The sequence below is a fragment of the Erpetoichthys calabaricus genome, chromosome 4 (genome assembly GCF_900747795.2).
Source record: "Erpetoichthys calabaricus chromosome 4, fErpCal1.3, whole genome shotgun sequence".
In the NCBI taxonomy this organism is placed as follows: domain Eukaryota; kingdom Metazoa; phylum Chordata; class Cladistia; order Polypteriformes; family Polypteridae; genus Erpetoichthys; species Erpetoichthys calabaricus.
Window position 1 is genome coordinate 133,607,496 of NC_041397.2, and position 19,849 is coordinate 133,627,344.

Genomic DNA, 19,849 nt, shown 5'->3' on the forward strand with positions numbered 1-19,849 from the left:
TTCTATAATATAATTATATATTTTTAGGTTAATGTTCAATAAATATCCCATCCTTCTACTGTTCCATTTTTGAACTTGCTCAATCTACTTCAGTGTAGGAACAATATCAACAAAAATACTATTTATATAGTATATTTCTAAGTAAAAAGCATACCTCAAAGTGAAGAAAAGAATAGAGTTGTAAACATTAAAATTGAAATAAAAAAGGAAACAATAAACAATAATACATAAGTAAATAAAAATGAAGAGTGGAAGACTTCCTAACAAATTTAGGCATAGTATAAAATCCAGATATCAATAGGCAGTTTTTAAAGTCTGTAACAATTTATTTATTTATTTTTTTATATTTTTATTTTATTAATTTTCATTGTAATCATTCCATACAAACAGACCAATTTATAACACAACAAAATTGAAGACAAATCAAACCCCACCCCTGAGAAGGAGAGTTTAGCTAAAGGAAAATTGCTTAAGGCTTTTTAATAAGGCAACATTAAACAAAGGAAAGGGAGAAGTAAATATATATGTAAATAAGAGATGGAGAAGGGAGTTAAATGCGGTAATAGTTATTTCTCTTATTCTAAAATAATATTGATTAAATCCTGCCAGGTTTTGAAAAAAGTTTGTACAGATCCTCTAACTGAGAATTTGATTTGTTCCAATTTCAAATAATATAAAACATCGGTTTCCCACTGCATTATAAGAGGAGAATTAGGATTCTTCCAATTTAACAAAATAAGTCTGCGTGCCAAAAGTGTAGTGAATGCAATCACAGTTTGCTTGTCCTTCTCCAATTCAAGTCCATCTGGAAGAACACTGAACACAGCTGTTAATGGGTTAGGAGGGATTGTGATACCAAGGCTGTCTGAGAGGCACTTAAAAATTTTTGTCCAAAATGATGTTACAGGCCCAGAACATGTGACCCAGTGAGGCAGGAGCTTGGTTGCAGCGTTCGCAGGTTGGATCCTGCCCTGGAAACATTTTGGACAGTTTTAAGCGAGACAGATGAGCTCGATATATAATTTTTAGTTGAATAATTCTATGCTTTGCGCATATAGAACTCGAGTGAATTCTCTGCTTTGCTACCTTCCACTCCTTTTCTGATATATTGATTAAGAGATCTTCTTCCCAATGTCCTTTTGGATCTTTGAAAGGTAGGGACTCTAATAAGATTTTATATATTGTGGAAATAGTGTTTAATTCCTCGAAATTGAGCAGTATTTTTTCCAGCATTGTGGAGGGTGCAAGGTGGGGGAAATCGGGCAGTTTCTGTTTAACAAAATTTCTAATTTGAAGATAGTAAAAGAAATGTGTAGCTGGGAGGTTGAATTTTGAACGTAATTGTTCAGAAGATGTAAATATGTTGTCTATATAAAGATCTCTGAGCATTTTAATCCCAAAACTTTTCCAGGTATTAAAAACTGGATATACTTGCGAAGGTTGAAAGAGGTGGTTCTCTTGCAGAGGTGCCACTGATAAAAGATTTTCCATCTTAAAATGCTTTCGAATTTGGTTCCATATTCTGAGTGAGTAAAGCACAATTGGGTTATTAGTATATTTGCGATAACTTGCATTTATTGGAGAGCAGAGCAGGGAATATAAAGAAGTACTACAGGATTTTACTTCTATTGCAGACCAAGCCTGTGTATGTTCATTTATTTGTGTCCAGGTTTTTATGGCTTGTATGTTTGCTGCCCAGTAATAAAACTGAAAATTATGTAAAGCCATGCCACCTTCTGCCTGAGGTCTTTGTAGGGTCGCTCTTCGGATACGTGGGTGTTTTGAGTTCCAAATGAATAAGGTTATTGTTGAATCTAACTGTTTAAAAATGATTTATTCATATATATTGGAATGTTTTGAAATAAAAAGAGAAGTTTAGGAAGGATATTCATCTTAACAATGTTAATTCTTCCGGCTAGAGTGAGATGAAGGGTTGACCATCTATGCAAGTCTTGCTTAATTTTTTCCATACAGACGCCAAAATTTTGTTGATAAAGAGCTTTATGTTTACTTGTGATATTTACCCCTAGGTATTTAAACTGATCTGCTATGGTAAAAGGTAGGGTGTCTAATCTAATATTATATGCTTGTGAATTCACTGGAAAGAGTATACTTTTATTCAGATTAATTCTAAGACCAGATATCTTTTGAAATTCTGTTAGTGCTGTTAAAACAGCGGGGACAGTGTTTTCTGGGTCTGATATATATAAGACCATATCATCTGCATATAGAGAAATTTTCTGTTCCAGTCCTTCTCTGACAATCCCCTTTATCTGATAAGAGTTTCGGCAGTGAACCGCCAGTGGTTCAATAGCGATTGCAAACAACAGTGGCGACAAGGGACATCCTTGTCTGGTACCACGTTCTAGTTTAAAGTAGTCTGAGCAAATGTTATTAATACAAACTGAAGCTTCTGGATTGGTATACAGTAGTTTGATCCATGCACAAATATTCGGGCCAAACCCAAATTTCTCCAATGCAGTGAAAAGATAATTCCATTCAATCATATCAAATGCTTTTTCTGCGTCTAATGATAGTAATATCTACGGGGTGTTTGATTTTGCTGGTGAATATATAATATTAAACAAGCGTCGGAGATTTGAAGATAGGTGTCAGCCTTTAATAAATCCAGTTTGATCCTGTGATATTACCGAGGGCAGCACTTTCTCCATCCTTCTAGCTAGGATTTTTGAGAGTATCATAACATAATTATTCAGGAGTGAAATTGGTCTGTATGATGCACATTGTTACAAGTCCTTATTTTGTTTAGGAAAGACGGTGATTAATGCTTGTCGAAATGTTTGAGGTAGTATTTGGTTGTCTCTAGCTTCTGTAAATGTTGCCAATAAGAGGGGAGCTAGCTGAGTGGAGAATTTCTTATAAAATTCTACAGGGTAACCATCAGGGCCTGATGATTTCCCGCTTTGTAGTGACTTTATAGCGTCTAGTAATTCTGTTAGCGTTAGAGGTTTATCCAGTTCCTCAGCACTTAAAGCATCTATTTGTGGTATCTGTGATGTATCCAGAAATGCATTAGATTGTGTGTTGTCTTCTTTGGGCTCAGTAGAATATAAAGACTTATAATAATCTCTAAATGTGTGCATTATATTTTTATGGTCAATAATTTCTTCTCCATTCTTGTTGGTGATTACTGGTATTGCATTGTGAACTTCTTGTTTGTGAATTTGTTGAGCTAAAAGCTTATTAGCTTTTTCTCCGTGTTCATAGTAATGCTGTCTAGACTTATAAATAAGTTGTTCAGTTTCTTTAGTTGTTAAGATGTTAAGTTCTGTATGCAGGGCCTGCCTTTTCCTGTGGAGAACTTCATTTGGACGCCTGGCTTGTTCTTCATCTATTCTAGTAATTTCACTTCTTAGCTCTGACACTTTCTTGGTTTCTAATTTATTTCTGTGGGAAAGATATGAAATAATCTGTCCTCTTAAGAAGGCCTTTAGAGTTTCCCAGAGTGTTCCTGCAGAAACCTCTGTGGATGTATTTGTCTCTAGGAAGAAGCTGATTTGTTTGGATATAAATTCTGTGCAGTTCTCGTCTGCCAATAAAAGAGGGTTAAGACGCCATCTACAAGGTGAGTGTGAGGGGCTTAATGATTTTAGCTCCAAGACTAGAGGAGCATGGTCAGAGATAACAATTGTGTCGTATTTGCATGATTTAATTGTAGGCAGGAAATTATAATCTATAAAAAAATAATCAATTCTTGAGTAGCTATAATGCACTGGTGAGTAGAACGAATATGTTCTTGAGTTTGGGTTAAGAAACCTCCAGGGGTCTGATAAGTTGTGATCATTTAAAAACTGTGTAATTATCTTTGCAGTATTAGATGTCGTTCCCCATGTCACAGGAGTCCTGTCTAAGAGTGGATTTAAAACACATAGTCCCCAGCCATTATAATTTTATGAGTGTTCACATTGGGAATGGATGCAAATAGATTTTGCATGAATTCCTTATCATCAACATTGGGTGCATAAACATTTATCAGAATCATTTTACTGTTATATAAGTTGCCCATAACCATCACATATCTCCCTTCAGGGTCCGATACTACATCTGATGCTACAAATGGAACTGTTCTATGTATGAGAATTCCCACCCCTCTGGTTTTCTTTATAAAGCTAGAATGGAACATTTGGCCAGTCCAGTCTTTTTGTAGTCTGAACTGATCCTTGGTTAGTAAGTGGGTCTCCTGTAAAAATACTATTTTAGCGTTTAAGCCTGTTAGGTGAGAGCATACTTTCTTTCTCTTTAATTCGTGATTCAGGCCTTTAACATTCCAGCTCACAAAGTTAACTGTCCCATCATGGAGACATTGATTCTGAGTTTTTAATGTCATTTTATAGTTTTAATTGGTAATGTGGCAGTTTTAATCTTAGTTTCAAGATTCCCCATGAGTTATTGCATTTTAGCCTATTGTTGCATTGATATTTATAATTATAAGGATTACAAGAATAGATTAGATATAACCTGCTCTCCTTCTCTCCCCCCTTTATCCCCCCCACCCCCCCATTTTGTCTCCCCACATTAGGCTAGATCCCACTTCGCGATGTCCCAGTCCTCTGACATACGAAGAGACAGAGCACGTCCAAAACAAAACAAACCCCACCCTGCAGCGGCGTTAGAGAATTAAAACAGAGATATCTTTTGCAGCTAAATTCTTAATACTATCTGCCGAAAATATTATCATTAACAGTATTTAAGCTTGAAATAATCTTCAGTGCTTTTAAGTTAAGATATTTAGATAAAAAAAAAAAAAAAAAAAAAAGAAGAACCAACCCTGGGAATGATTTTAAAAACTAGTCTAGGATAAACCTAGTAATTCCTACTGTAATAGTATAATGGTAATAGTATAAATAGTAGAAAAAGCAGTAAACCAAGGGTATGATGTTAAACAGTCTACTTTAAGGTATAGTAGAAAAAAAAAAACGAATCCTACTTTAATAAAGTCTGTAACAATTAATGAGTTCAGTTTAATAATATACATTGTAGTCAGATAGCCTAGGAGGAGGGTAAAACAAAAATCTAAAGCGGTAGTGATGCTAGAAGACCATCCAGTTCCTCTTTACATTCTACAATGTACAAATGTGATGTTATTGTTATGATACACCATAATAGAAGATTTGATGCTGAGGGAATTTTTACTGTGTCATTCATGAATTGGCTAGATTGCAGTGACTCAGGACACCTCCACAACTCATAAAACAAAGAGTAGTAGATAGTGGCTAGTGCAAGGTATGTGAAATTGCAATATCCATTATAAACTGTCTTTATGGGGTCTTTGTAATAGTGGTATTCTGAATTGACTGTGTAGTTCATCAGTAATACCATTTTTTCCCTTTTTTCTGTTATGACAAATGTGCTTTCTTACAGGTACACAATGGATGATCAATATACCAGTTCAGTTGGCACAAAATTTCCAGTTAAATGGTCTTCTCCAGAGGTTTTAAATTATAACAAATACAGCAGCAAATCAGATGTATGGGCATTTGGTATGTATTTTAAGATTTACAAAGTTCTCATAAATGTAATACACATCATAAACACGTAAACACAGAGCAGTTTTTTGAAACCCAGTATGTTGACTGCATGTTTTTCAATAATATAACTTGGTCCCTATCCCCTTTGTTTATTCTGTTCCACTGGACTGTACAGTATATTTCCTTTCAGTGATGTCTAGAGTAGCCTCTCAGACAGATTCCCAGTCTTCATACCAAAGTCAGATGAACGGTATTCCTACTGGTCTAAGCATCTTTAATATGCCATTGTGTAAATACATACATTAGCTTTTATGATTGAAAGATTATCATTCATAAACTTGTGCTTTTCAAAAATGCATTATTGAGTTTACAAAATAGATTAATAATAGTTATTAGAATCTTTTACATATTTTACCTACTGAGTATAATAAAGTCTGCATATCTCCAAATCACATTGCCTAAGTGGTCGAAGTACCCTCAGAATACTCTTTCTTCAACTTCTATTCCCTCTATTCAAACTCTGGCCTCTTTAAATTTCTGCCAATTAGTTATTTTGCCCAAAGTCCTCCTCCCAAATTTATATATTTGCATTTTATCAAGGCCACATCTTCTTGGACTGTCTGTTTTAGTATTTTTCATTGTAAGTAATTTCTTTATTTTACACTCACTCCCTTGTTTGCCCTCTGCCTACAATTTATTTGACATTAAAGATTTTTCCTGAGGCCCTTTGCCCAGAATTGCTCTCAGGTGTTCAATCATAGATAACATGGATTACATCAGAACCTTATTTAAGGCACCTACTGCCTTTGCCACATTAATGTGGCATTAGCTTTCATAACTTTTGTTTGTTTGCTCCCTTTGTGTTTTCGGTGCTTTATAATAAAATAAAATACATTTAAAATAATTATTAAATGTAACATAAATAATATTTAATAGTAAAACTTTTTGAGTCGGTTAACATGTTTGGCTTTCACAGCTGGGGTAAATCATAGCAAAGTCTACTATTCATTTTTGCCACTACAGGTGCAGAATATGGATAAATGTTTCACAATCTGGTTGTAATTATTGTTTTCGTTTATTACCTTCTTTAAATAATGAATATCAATGATGAAGGAAATGTTTTTAGCATTATCTCTGTACATGTCTTAGTTGAATATCGTCGAATTCTTTGTTCATGCCATTGCTGCATGAAGTGGCACTGGATGTCTCAAAACATTCTGCACATTAAAAAGACTGCCTGAGATTAATTTTGAATGGTATAATTGAAGGATTCTTGCTTGAGATTTTGAATTTCACCATTTAAACAAAGATTCTTGTGCCTGTCCCCTTTTGCTCCCACACTAAACACAATATCTTTCCCCCTCAGAAAATAGCCTGCAGCTTCAAATGCTATTTGCTCTATTTCTCATTCTAAGAAGAACTGAAAAGTTATAACAGTTATAACACCAAAGCTGTTACTCTAGTGCAACATCTGGTGGCTTCTGTAGGTACTGCACCTATGAAACTTGAATAACCTTTACAGTAGCTGCTAATCTGTGTTTTCGGCCACAGGTACTCACCCAGCCAAACACAAACAGGATCAATCCTCTCTCATCTGATGGCACAGAGTATTTATGCTGGTATACTGTCACTCCTCTACTGTTTCACTTTTTTGATAACCTTCAAGGAGTTAAATAAATGGTTCAGTCACAGTGAGGGCATACCACTCACTGGTGGCTACATGATTTAATAAATATTAAAATATTTATATATACTGTATATCAGTGCCTTTGTTGAGTATACTCAAGCACTGAGTACTTAACAGGGATTTTAATGTCAGTGTGACATCTGTATTCCTCAAGACTTTCCGTCATCTATGTGTGGACAGAGAGCAAAATCTGTACAGTGACTGTAATATGTTAAAAAAATTAATAACCTCTGGACTGCTGTCACCTATGGAATTAACACCTGAGAAATTCAGAGAACATGCTGCTCAAAGTATTTACTGTATTAGGGATTTCTTTTCCATTCCACATGGGCTTATGGCTTATTGTATTATACATATGATACATTTTATCATATAACTGGCTCCTACAGTTTGAGAAGTCTAACTAGGCCCTCCACCACTGAAGTCACACAATCTACTAAAGTCTAACCAGTGTGGCTGTCAATTGGCTCACAACCCAGAAAAATAGCAACAGCATTCCCACTGCTGTTCAAAAGCCTAAATGCCAATTGGTCCACATGTAATAGGTCTAGTGTGGAGTTAAACATTTTCAGGAAATAGTTTATATTTTGAATTTTATCTGACATTGCTTGGTAAGTTCTCTGATCCATTGGCTTCATGCATTCATTGATGACAAATAGGACACTATGCCTGTTCATTTTCTGCCAAACTTTTCCATATGTTCAGTTAAGAAAGGGTCAAATTGTGAAAGGAAAGGAATTTTAGGATGCCAATAAAATAACCATAATGGGTTGACCCCAACTCTTCATTGACTCCACTAAAAGTCATCTTTTGCCAAAGCACATGATAACTAGTACATCTTTTAAAATATTCTTCTACTATTTACTGTACAATCCCATCAACATGCCTATTATAACCTACATCTATAGCCTACATCTATTTGTCTGCTTGTGCAATGCGATGAAGCATGTTCTGTGTCCTGCACTCCTTTCAAGTTCCCCTATTCTTTCAGTGTTTCCAGTCACTAAACTCCTAAATAAAGGCACCAAGTTTGCTGTAAAACAGTCTGCATGCAAAATAGTACACAGAGCCTTTTGAGGGTGAGTACCATAGACACTATATTGAAACATTCTGCACATTATACAATGTACAATACAAAAGTTCATTGGTGGAACTTTCAGTTTTTCTGTCAAGTGCTCTACCTTGGATTGAAGTTTTGGAAGGAGACTGCTCCTCTTTGAATAAGACCTGACTAAGCAATGTCACAGGAAGTGTTTTCCCGTAACACTGGATCAGTGACCTTATAACACCAGGGATGGCCTGGCTGCAGATTTCATTCTTGTGAACTGTTTGACTGCTGCTGGGGAGAAGGAAGAGGAGAAAATGATGTTTTTTATATATTATTAGCTTTCAAGTTCACATGATGACTTGGGTAGGTGACAACATTATTGAGTTTCCTCTCAAGTAGCAATAGTGCTGTTGCCATAATTTCTGTTATTAGAGGGCTTTCAAAAGAAGTTGTTAATGACTGGAAACCTTTGAAGCAAAACTCCTTCCCTTGTCTTCTTTTCTTAATTATTTTTCTTTTTTGAAGCAAGTTTGTGGTCCATATTTCATAACTAGTATATCCCCACCTCTGTATATAAAGTATATTAATTAGGATTGTAACCAAATTATATATTAGTGTTGTAGTTCTGTGTGGCACTATAAACTGTACATTACTATATTACAATTGGGGTAATTTTGAATTAATAGATATTAATGATGACAGTAGTCTTTGAAAACACCATTGTTAGAAAACTCAACCAAGTAGCAAGCAAGCATTATTATATAGTCTACCTACAAGTGAGGGCAATTTAAAAAAAACAAAACTAACATTTAAAAAGACTGCTAGACAGCCTTTATGAAGGAGTTTTAAAATAGCCTTTAAAAAGGCTTCTGTTTTAGAAAAGTAAAGTAGTCAATGAATAGTCTCTGAACTGATGACTGTAAAATATGTGGCAAGAAAAAAATAACATCTGTACATGGCTTTTCTATACTGGTAACATCTTGGACACCCATCTGAGAATTCTGTAACTTCATATTCAAATTATAGTTTTTTTAATTGTCTAAACAACTGACACAGGTTTCTGAAATCAATGATCACCTCATGATATAGAGTATATAGGCCACTCTCCATTGATAGGGAGGGAAAAATACATTTACTTCAACAACAACATATTTTATTAATTTTGAATAGGCATACATGTGTTAGCATGATTAAAATCTTAATGTCTGATAAGCAGTACTTCTAAAAAAAACTTGTTACTAGTATCTTTATATATTAAGACAGCAAAAAAGATTAGTAGAGACCTGGTGTGCTTCTTTTAAAATAGCAGTAATTAATTCTTGCCAAATTAAAAAAAAAATCTTCTCACAAAAAGAATCACTTTGCAACTAAGGTAGGGCTGGTGGGGTAGGATTCTTCTAGTTAAACAAAATTAGTCTATGGATAAATAGTGTAGGGAAGCTTTCAATCTTTATTGTAGATAGATAGATAGATAGATAGATAGATAGATAGATAGATAGATAGATAGATAGATAGATAGATAGATAGATAGATAGATAGATAGATAGATAGATAGATAGATACTTTATTAATCCCAAGGAGAAATTCACATACTCCAGCAGCAGCATACTGATACAAAAAACAATATTAAATTAAACAGTAATAAAAATGCAGGTAAAAAAAGAACAATAACTTTGAATAATGTTAACGTTTACCCCCACGGGTGGAATTGAAGAGTCGCATAGTTTGGGGGAGGATTGATCGCCTCAATCTGTCAGTGGAGCAGGACAGTGACAGCAGTCTGTCGCTGAAGCTGCTTCTCTGTCTGGAGATGATACTGTTTAGTGGATGCAGTGGATTCTCTATGATTCAGCACCCGTCGCTCTGCCACGGATGTCAAACTGTCCAGCTCCATGCCTACAATAGAGCATGCTTTCCTCGCCAGTTTGTTAAGGTGTGAGGCACACTTCTTCTTAATGATGCCTCCCCAGCTCAGCACCACGTAGAAGAGGGCGCTCGCCACAACTGTCTGATAGAACATCTGCAGCATCTTATTGCAGATGTTGAAGGACGCCAGTCTTCTAAGGAAGTATAGCCGGCTCTGTCCTCTCTTGCACAGAGAATAGTATTGGCAGTCCAGTCCAATTTATCATCCAGCTGCACTCCCAGGTATTTATAGGTCTGTACCCTCTGCACACAGTCACCTCTGTTGATCACGGGGTCCAGGAGGGGCCTGGGCCTCCTAAAATCCACCACCAGCTCCTTGGTTTTGCTGGTGTTCAGGTGTAGGTGGTTTGAGTCGCACCATATAACAAAGTCCTTGATGAGGTTCCTATACTCCTCCTCCTGCCCACTCCTGATGCAGCCCACGATAGCAGTGTCGCCAGAGAACTTTTGCACGTGGCAGGACTCCAAGTTGTATTGGAAGTCCGATGTATATAGGCTGAACAGAACCGGAGAAAGTACAGTCCCCTGCGGCGCTCCTGTGTTGCTGACCACAATGTCAGACCTGCAGTTCCCGAGACGCACATACTGAGGTCTGTTTGTAAGACAGTCCACAATCCATGCCGCTAGGTATGAATCTACTCCCATCTCTGTCAGCTTGTCCCTAAGGAGCAGAGGTTGGATGGTGTTGAAGGCGCTAGAGAAGTCTAGAAACATAATTCTTACAGCACCACGGCCTCTGTCCAAGTGGGAGAGTGATCGGTGTAGCATATAGATGATGGTATCCTCCGCTCCCTCCTTCTCCTGGTATGCGAACTGCAGAGGGTCGAGGGCGTGGCGTACCTGTGTCCTCAGGTGGTGAAGCAGCAGCTGCTCCATGGTCTTCATCACATGTGACGTCAGGGCGACAGGCCGGAAGTCGTTCAGCTCACTAGGACGTGATACCTTTGGGACTGGGGTGATACAAGATGTTTTCCAAAGCCTCGGGACTCTCCCCTGTTCCAGGCTCAGGTTGAAGATGCGCTGTAGAGGACTCCCCAGCTCCAGCGCACAGACCTTCAGCAGTCGTGGCGATACTCCATCTGGACCCGCTGCTTTGCTGGCACGAAGTCTCCTCAGCTCTCTGCTCACCTGAACTGCTGTAATTGTGGGTGGGGATGTCTCTCCTATGCTGGTATCAGCAGAAGGATGGGTGGAGGGTGTAGTACTACGAGGTGAGAGTGGGTTAGGGTGGTAAAACCTGTTAAAGAAGTTGTTCATTTGGTTTGCTCTCTTCATGTTTCTCTCGATGTTGGCACCCCACTTCGAGCTGCAGCCAGTGATGATCTTCATCCCATCCCACACTGCCTTTATGCTGTTATTCTGCAACTTCTGCTCCAGCTTTCTCCTGTACTGCTCCTTCGCCGCCCTGAGCTGGACTCAGAGTTCCTTCTGCACGCGCTTGAGCTCACGCTGATCACCGCCTTTAAAAGCCCCTTTCTTATGGTTCAAAAGGCCCTTGATGTCACTTGTAATCCATGGCTTGTTGTTAGCATAGCAGCATACTGTTCTTACTGGAACTACAATGTCCATACAGAAGTTGTAAGTTACAGTATGTCTAGCAGTGGTACCAAATCTTGAGTATATGGCGAAGCACAGGGTTAGATAGTAACTTGACAGCAATCAATGTTAACTGGAGCAGAAAGCAAATGATACAAAGAGGATTTTAAATGATTTCCTTGCCTTTTCTAGCCAACCTGCTGTGGTTTCAATAACTTCAGCATTCGTCAATGTGTACATATATTGCACTTAAAGCTGGGCAGTGCTGTATCACCTTCTTCTTTTGATCTTTGTAGAGTCATCTTTTTAATATCTGGTCTTTTGATTCCCATTTAATATTTTGTATATTCTTATACCAATTATTTTATTAAAACCAAATGACAGTGGCAGTAACAGAAAACTTCAATATAAACAAGTTTATTTGGAATGATGTGCACTACGGTGGCTGTCACATAGATCCAGCATCTTGTGTCTGTGTACAGTTTGCACACTTTTTTTGTGCACATCAGAGTTTTTCTCTTTGTCCTCCAGCTTTTCTCCCACATCTCAAAGAGACAGAGATGTTTGTTAGGTTTACTGGCAGCTAAGACACTTAAGTGTTGGTGCTTTTATAAGTGATTGCTTCCAGCCTTCTTCTTGATGCTGCCAGAATAGACTCTTTCTCCTTGCAAACCAGAATTAAATTAATGGGTGTGGACATACAGCCCGGACACAGACAGGCAGACACGAATATGTCCAACACACATGTTTATTTTCACTATTTACACAAACTGTCCCGCACAGCACACAGTGCCCCTGCACCAATCACCCTCAAGTCCGGGCCTTTCAGTGCACCTTCCTTCGCCGCCTCCACTCCTCTCCTTCGAGCTTCGTCCTCTTCCTCCCACCTCCGGCTAATGACTGGAGGGAGGCAGCCTCTTTTATCCCCACCCGGACGTGCTCCAGGTGCCCTCTGATGAACTTCCTGTGGCACTTCCGCCACACCAGGTGTCCCTGGTATTCCTTCCGCCAGCACCTCTGGGTGTGATGGAAGTGCTGACATCCAGGGCTCCACAATCGTCCGGGCGCCCCTTGACGGTGGCCATGGACCCCTATAGGGTTGAGCTTCTATGCTCAGTTCCCGTGGCCCCCATACAAACCAGCGCAGCTGCCCTCTCGTGGTCCGGGGGAGGCATAGTCCCTCTCCCGGTCCTCCCAGGCATCCCGGCTGGGCACAGCCCCCAGCCGCCCACCACAAGCAGTTAGAGAATGTTATTTTGTAATCTACAAAACATGTAAAATTATCCTTCATCTTTATGAATAAATCGATTCATCAACATCAACAAAAACACTTTTCCCCATTTTTCTTAAAAAGGTGAAATTTGACAGGATGGTACATCTAGGACAGTAGGCATCAACTAAGAAAGAACATTCTGACATATCAATATTTAGGGGTAAACCCCCACCAACAATCAAAAAACTAAATATCCCAAAATCTCGAAAATACCATGACAGATTTGATTCAAATTTGATGTTGTAGAAAAAAAAATTAGCTAACATTTTTTAAATTTTTCAACATTTGTCAGTAATAAAGCTGTAACAAGCACAGAATTCTTTGGCAGTGTGTTCCTTTTTGCTTCAGCTGTAATCACATGGAGAAATGGCTCATGCAAATGAATGCCACAAGCAGAACAGCACCACTGGCCAAGCTGACACTGTAATCGCGCTGAGAAATTGGGCAGGCGGAGAGTGGGGAAGAGCAGCTGCCCTGCTCAGGAAAAACAGATGAGGTGTGAAGTGGACAAAGAAAAGTTGGGGTTAGCAAGTGGACTCCTTGATAACATTCAGGACTCACTGTTCTGTGGGCTTCTTTTTACTCCTGTCCTCTTCAGATACAATTGGATTGTTGACCACTCTTATATACACAAAATTCAAATAACAGAGAGTTGAGGGGCAGCTTGGTGGTGGAGAACTTTTGTTTCCTCTTTGAGATCAGACCACAATGTGCTACTATACTCTGGTTCACAAAGCACAAACAGGCAAATGCTGCTACACTGCACTGGTCGACTTAAGCTGTGGGTACAACACAAGCCTGAAGCAACAGCATATCTTGATCAGTTTAAACGTGTGCACAGCTCACTAAAGGAGTCCCACACAGATAGAACATAGAGAAGGTGTATATTGTACGTAGTTCACATTATAATTTCATTTCACCCAATTTTTATCTGTACAGTACTTAAAACATTCAGTTCATTCTATGGAACACATACATGCTCAGCCTGTAAATGTCAATGCTATTAAAAGAAACCACGATTCACTGTATATTGCTTCTGATCTAAATGCATCAAAACTTTGTAACAGTAGAACATGACAGTTAAAAGTGTTACATTCAAATCTGACTGATGGTACCACCTTTAGAGGATCTGCTACTGGGTAAAATTATATTTATACCTAAAATTCCCATTATTCCTACTTTTTCAGTTTCAGTTCAAAAGAATAGTTTTCTCTAAAATCGTATTTTGCAATGGCTATCAACAATAGTCAAGTCACCAGGAAAAACAAAAGTTGATCTATAGTAGTAATGTTTTACTCAAATGCAATTGCATGTAGCATATTCAAGAATAAGTGGCATGTGGCGCAGTAGTAGCACTGCTGCCTGGCATTAAGGGGACCATCTCCTGTTCACTCTGAATTAGGGTTGAATGTTCTCCCTGTGTTTGTGTGGATTTCTTCTTTGTGCTCTGAATTGCACCCACCGTCCAAAGACATGCAGGTTCGATGGATTGGCAATGCTAAATTGGCCATTGTGTGTATTTTCCTTGTGATGGGCTGGTGCCCTGTCCAGGGATTGTTCCTGCCTTGTAACCTATGTTTGCTGGATTTGGCTCCAGTTCTGCCATGACAATGCTCAGGATGAAGCGGGCTTAGAAAATGGTATAGTATGTTCATAAATAAGGAGCTCCAGTTAACTAATAATATTAGGCCCTGGGGAAAAAATTATTTTACACAGAAAAGTCAGTCAGTCATTTTCCAGCCCACTATATTCTAACACAGGGTCACAAGGGTCTGCTGGAGCCAATCCTAGCCAACACAGGGCGCAAAGCAGGACCAAATCCCAGGCAGGGCACCAGCCCACCACAGGGCACACACCCAGCGGACAACTTAGGATTGCCTTGCACCTAAACTGCATGTCTTTGGACTGTGGGAGGAAACCGGAGCACCCGGAGGAAACCCACACAGACACAGGGAGACCATGCAAACTCCACGCAGGGAGGACCCAGCAAGCGAACCCAGGTCTCCTTACTGCGAGGCAGCAACACTACCACTGCACCACCATGCTGCCCTACACAGAAAAGTTCTCAGTTAATTACATAGTACTCCTGAAACATCTTATTAACTCACTGCACTATGACCAGAGCCAACTGTCTTAGGAAATTTCTCAGGCGAAGCTAGGTAACGCAGCTAGTCTAATGAGAAAGTTAGTCCTGTTAAATTAATCTTTTTATGTATTTTTAGGGATCCTAATGTGGGAAGTGTACTCATTAGGAAAGCAGCCTTATGAATTGTTCAATAACTCTCAGGTTGCTCAGAAGATCATGCAAGGATATCGACTTTACAGGCCACAACTAGCATGTGAAGAGATCTACAAAATTATGAAAAGCTGTTGGCATGAGGCAAGTATTTTCTTTTGTTTGTAATCAACTTTTAATAGGCAGATAAAAAATATCATATAAACATGTTTTGATTTAGTATAACAAAATGTTGAATTAAAGAAGTACTAAGATGGAAGAAAACAGAAGAAAAGAAATTGGAGAAACTAAAACAAAGAAATCCCCCACTGGCAATCCCATCCCTCCAACAGAAACCCTGTGAATGACTGAAATCTAGCTGACACTATGATGACAAACTATCTCTAATGTTAGACTACGTATACATTACAAGCCTCATTGCTCAATTCTGATTTTTTACTTAGATCTGAGTCACCTATCTTGATGGTTCACATTGAGTAATACAAGTGACCTCTTTCAACTGTAATGTGAATGCATCTGTCCTCCGAAACGGCACACAAGCACACATTTATACATTTGTGCACAAGTCATCTACATCTCCAACATCAAAAACATCATATTTGTGAGATGACTCATGATACTAAAACCAACAAAATAGATGCACTACTACTTAGTGTATGCATCATTCATTGCTCTGGAAGAGGGCAAACAGTTCATCAGCTGTACATGATAAGATCAAGGAGGTGAAAGAAGCCAGACTGCTCGCTTTTGCTGTCTGCACAGCTATTGCTGGAGATGCTATTTATTAAGGAAAAAAAATCCAAACCTACATGGCCATGTGTGAAACAGTAATTGCACCCCTTGTTAAATAATGAAGTAACTGTAGTTAAATCACATTTTTTGGAAAGCTGAGTTCAATTTCACTAGCCACACCCAGGCCTGATTACTACTAGACCTGTTGAATCAAGAGATCACTTGACAAAGTGAAGTAGGCCAAAAGATCCCAAAAAGCAAGACATCATACTGCGATCTAAAGAAATTCAGGAGAAGATGAGAAACAAAGTAATTGACATCTATCAGTCTGGAAAAGGTTACAAAGCCATTTCTAAAGCGGGACTCCAGCGAACCACGGTGAGAGCAATTATCCACAAATGGAGAAAACATGGAACAGTGGTGAACCTTCCCAGGAGTGGCCGGCCTACAAAAATTACCCCAAGAGTGCAGCGATGACTCATCCATCAGGTCACAAAAGAACCCAGAACATTATCTAAAGAACTGCAGGCCTCACTTGCCTCAGTTAAGGTCAGTGTTCATGACTCAACCATAAGAAAGAGACTGGGCAAAAATGACATGCATGGCAGAGTTCCAAGGCGAAAACCACTGCTGACCAAAAAGAACATAAAGGCTCGTCTCACTTTTGCCAAAAAACATCTTGATGATCCCCAAGACTTTTGGGGAAATATTCTGTGAACTGACGAATCAAAAGTTGAACTTTTTGGAAGGTGAGCATCCCGTTACATCGGGCGTAAAAGTAACACAGCATTTTAGGAAAAGAACATTATACCAACAGTCAAACATGGTGGTTGTAGTGTGATGGTCTGGGGCTGCTTTGCTGCTTCAGGACCTGGACAACTTGCTGTGATTAATGGAACCATGAATTCTGCTCTCTACCAAAAAATCCTGAAGGAGAATGTCCGGACATCAGTTTGTGACCTCAGGCTGAAGTGCACTTGGTTTCTGCAGCAGGACAATGATCCAAAACACACCAGCAAGTCCACCTCTGAATGGCTTAAAAAAACAAAATGAAGGTTTTAGAGTGGCCTAGTCAAAGTTTGGACTTGAATCCAATTGAGATGCTGTGGCATGACCTTAAAAAAGCAGTTCATGCTCTGAAACCCTCCAATGTGGCTGAATTACAACAATTCTGCAAAGAAGAGTGGACCAAAATGTCTCCACAGCAATTCTGAAAGACTCCTTGCCAGTTATCACAAATGCTTGATTGCAGTTATTGCTGCTAAGGGTGGCACAACCAGTTATTAGGTTTAGGGGGCAATTACTTTTCACATAGGGCCATGTAGTTTTGGGTAGTTTTATTTTTCCTTAATAAATAAAATCATCACTTAAAACTGCATTTTGTGTTTACTTGAGTTATTTTTGTCTAATATTTAAATTTGTTTGATGATCTGAAACATTTAAGTGTGACAAACATGCAAAAAAAAATAAGAAATCAGGAAGGGGGCAAATACTTTTTCATAGTATGTACATGATAACCACCTTTTTCCACCCTCTCAAACTTACTGATTTTTCAATATTTGGAAAATGAATGGGATTGAATCATTTAGAGATTTGTATATATATAATGTCTTCACATCCTATGAACAATTACACTCCAAATTTAGTCTCCCATCAACACAATTTTCCCACTATCTTCAAATTAGAAACTTAGAAACCTACTTCTATTCCAGAAGAGGTATTGATCAGTCTTGTGGACTCAGACAGCATTTTTATAATATATAAAAACATTTGAAAGTCCCTGCCTTTTAAAGATCCCAGAGTACAGTGGGAAAGGCAGCCACACACAGAATTCACTCTAGCTCTATATTCAGATCAAAATCTTTTATCAAGCACATCTATCTCACTTAAAATTGTCCAAAATGTATCCAGGACAAAGTCCAACCTGCGAGTTTTGCAATCAAGCTTCATCTTCACTAGGCCACATGTTTTGGGTATGTACCAAATAAACATCTTTCTGGACAAATATTTTTAAATGCCTTTCAGACTGCCTTGGTGTCACAATCCCTCCTAATCCACTAACAGCTGTGTTTGGGGTACTTCCAGATGGGCTTAAAGTGGAGAAGGACAAGCAAACTGCCTTTACTACACTATTGGCATGCAGACGTATCTTGCTCAAGTGGAAAAATCCTAACCCACCTCTTTTAAGTCAGTGGGTAACTGATGTTATATACTATTTGAAATTGGAAAAAATCAAGTTCTCACTTAGAGGATCTGTTCACATCTTTTTTAAAACCTGGCAGGACCTAATTAATATTTTAGAATACGCATTTATATTGAGAAGAAAAGGATCCTTTCTCTCTTTACTACTCTCAATTGCTTTACTCTGGCTCTTGGCCTTCCTCTCCTCCTCATGTGGAGTGTCTGGGTAGGGATTGGTTGATTTGAATTTAGTTTTGTTAAGTTTTGACTTGATTGTATGAAACATTATATGTTTTTAATAAATTCAATAAAAGATCAAATAAAATAAAATAAAATTAACATATAATGGTATTGCATTTATTGTACACACAATTAAGTTAGAATTGCTTTAACCAACATGCCAAGCCTAAGACCTTCTAGACTTCATTGACAAGCTGAAGAATGCCTGCTTATAATGCTTTTTTTTTTTACAGCAACAAGATAGCAGGCCTATGTTCCAGAATCTGCTAGAGACTTTGCAAAACTTAAATGAAGACTAAATATTAAATATGAAAAGTTCATATTGGAACAGTTCATTTGGAAACCTAATTTAACCACCTTATTTTTTATTATTTTTTTGCTGTAATTCCTTATTCATTATTTCTTACTTACCTCATTAATTGATTTATATTGTCTATGTAAGATGGTGTAAGTACTGTATATTTTTTATTATGTACGGTTTGTTTGATAAGTTCTGTTTTCCTAAGCTATACCAGTAAATTCCTTCCCTGTTCTGTCATAATATGGAGAATTTCCAAACAATATTTTTTGGGGTGAAATGGCAAGGAGAGTCTGTGGTTTGTTTTTGGTTTGATTAATTTTTACTTGCATTATTTATTTTTCTTTCTTTCTTTTTTAGAACAGAATAGTTGTACTGCTCATCTGAGTTTATCTTTGACTGTTATTGTAGATGTGTTGCACTCTTAAATAAAGAAATGTAAAAAATAAGAAAACAATTCTATTTGAGTTCATTGAATTCAAACATTTTCTGGAAATAGATGGTAGGTTGGCACTGCTTGGAATGACAAAGGTACAGAATGCATAGCATATGCCCTTTGGGACCAGAATTGGAGGCAGATTCAACTTTCTGGAAAAGTTCTTAATCTTGAATTTTATAGATTTTGCTTTATAGAACAACTGAAATCTTGATCTTTGTGTAATTATGTGTACCTTTAAATTATTAAGAAAGTTGATCTTAATATATGTTAAAGTAGTGATATTTAAAGATAATAATTTAAATATTTATGATTCAGAATATATGGCTTCATTACTAGATTATTACTGAGCACACCTTTTTAACTTAATAAGGAGCTACCCATGACCCCGATTTTCAGTTAAGTGGCTTTAGTATGGATGCATAAATTGACAGATGAATGTAAGGATATTTTGACTTGTTGTACATGGTTAACAGACTAAAATATGTAAAACACATTATAATACTTTGTGCTTTATTTTTCAATTATTTTTTTCAATTTAGGTTATACACTACTTTGAAAAATAGCCATCCTACCTCTCACTTTAGTTACAGCAGCAATCTACAAGATTTTCAATGCCTTCAGAAAATGTTTTTTCACTTATGCATCACTTCTTTCACTCCATCATCAGGTGTAAACTGACAACCTTGTAATACATGTTCCTCTATCTGTGTCTTTCTGTCAGTGAGAGTTATGGCCTCGGTTTCTTTCAACTTCTCCTCATTGAT

The 19,849-nt window shown here is 37.8% G+C and overlaps 1 protein-coding gene across 1 annotated transcript in view; it reads left to right on the forward strand.

The window, feature by feature from the left end:
* The window catches only part of LOC114650274 (cytoplasmic tyrosine-protein kinase BMX-like), a 163,186-nt gene extending 147,717 nt beyond the window's left edge, over positions 1-15,469 (forward strand). Inside the window, exons 16-17 of the mRNA XM_028799805.2 lie at positions 5,383-5,501; positions 15,182-15,469. Of these exons, the coding sequence (XP_028655638.2) occupies positions 5,383-5,501; positions 15,182-15,363 (301 nt within the window). The 3' untranslated portion in view covers positions 15,364-15,469. The remainder of the gene's footprint in view (positions 1-5,382; positions 5,502-15,181) is intronic.
* The last annotated feature ends 4,380 nt before the right edge of the window (positions 15,470-19,849 follow it).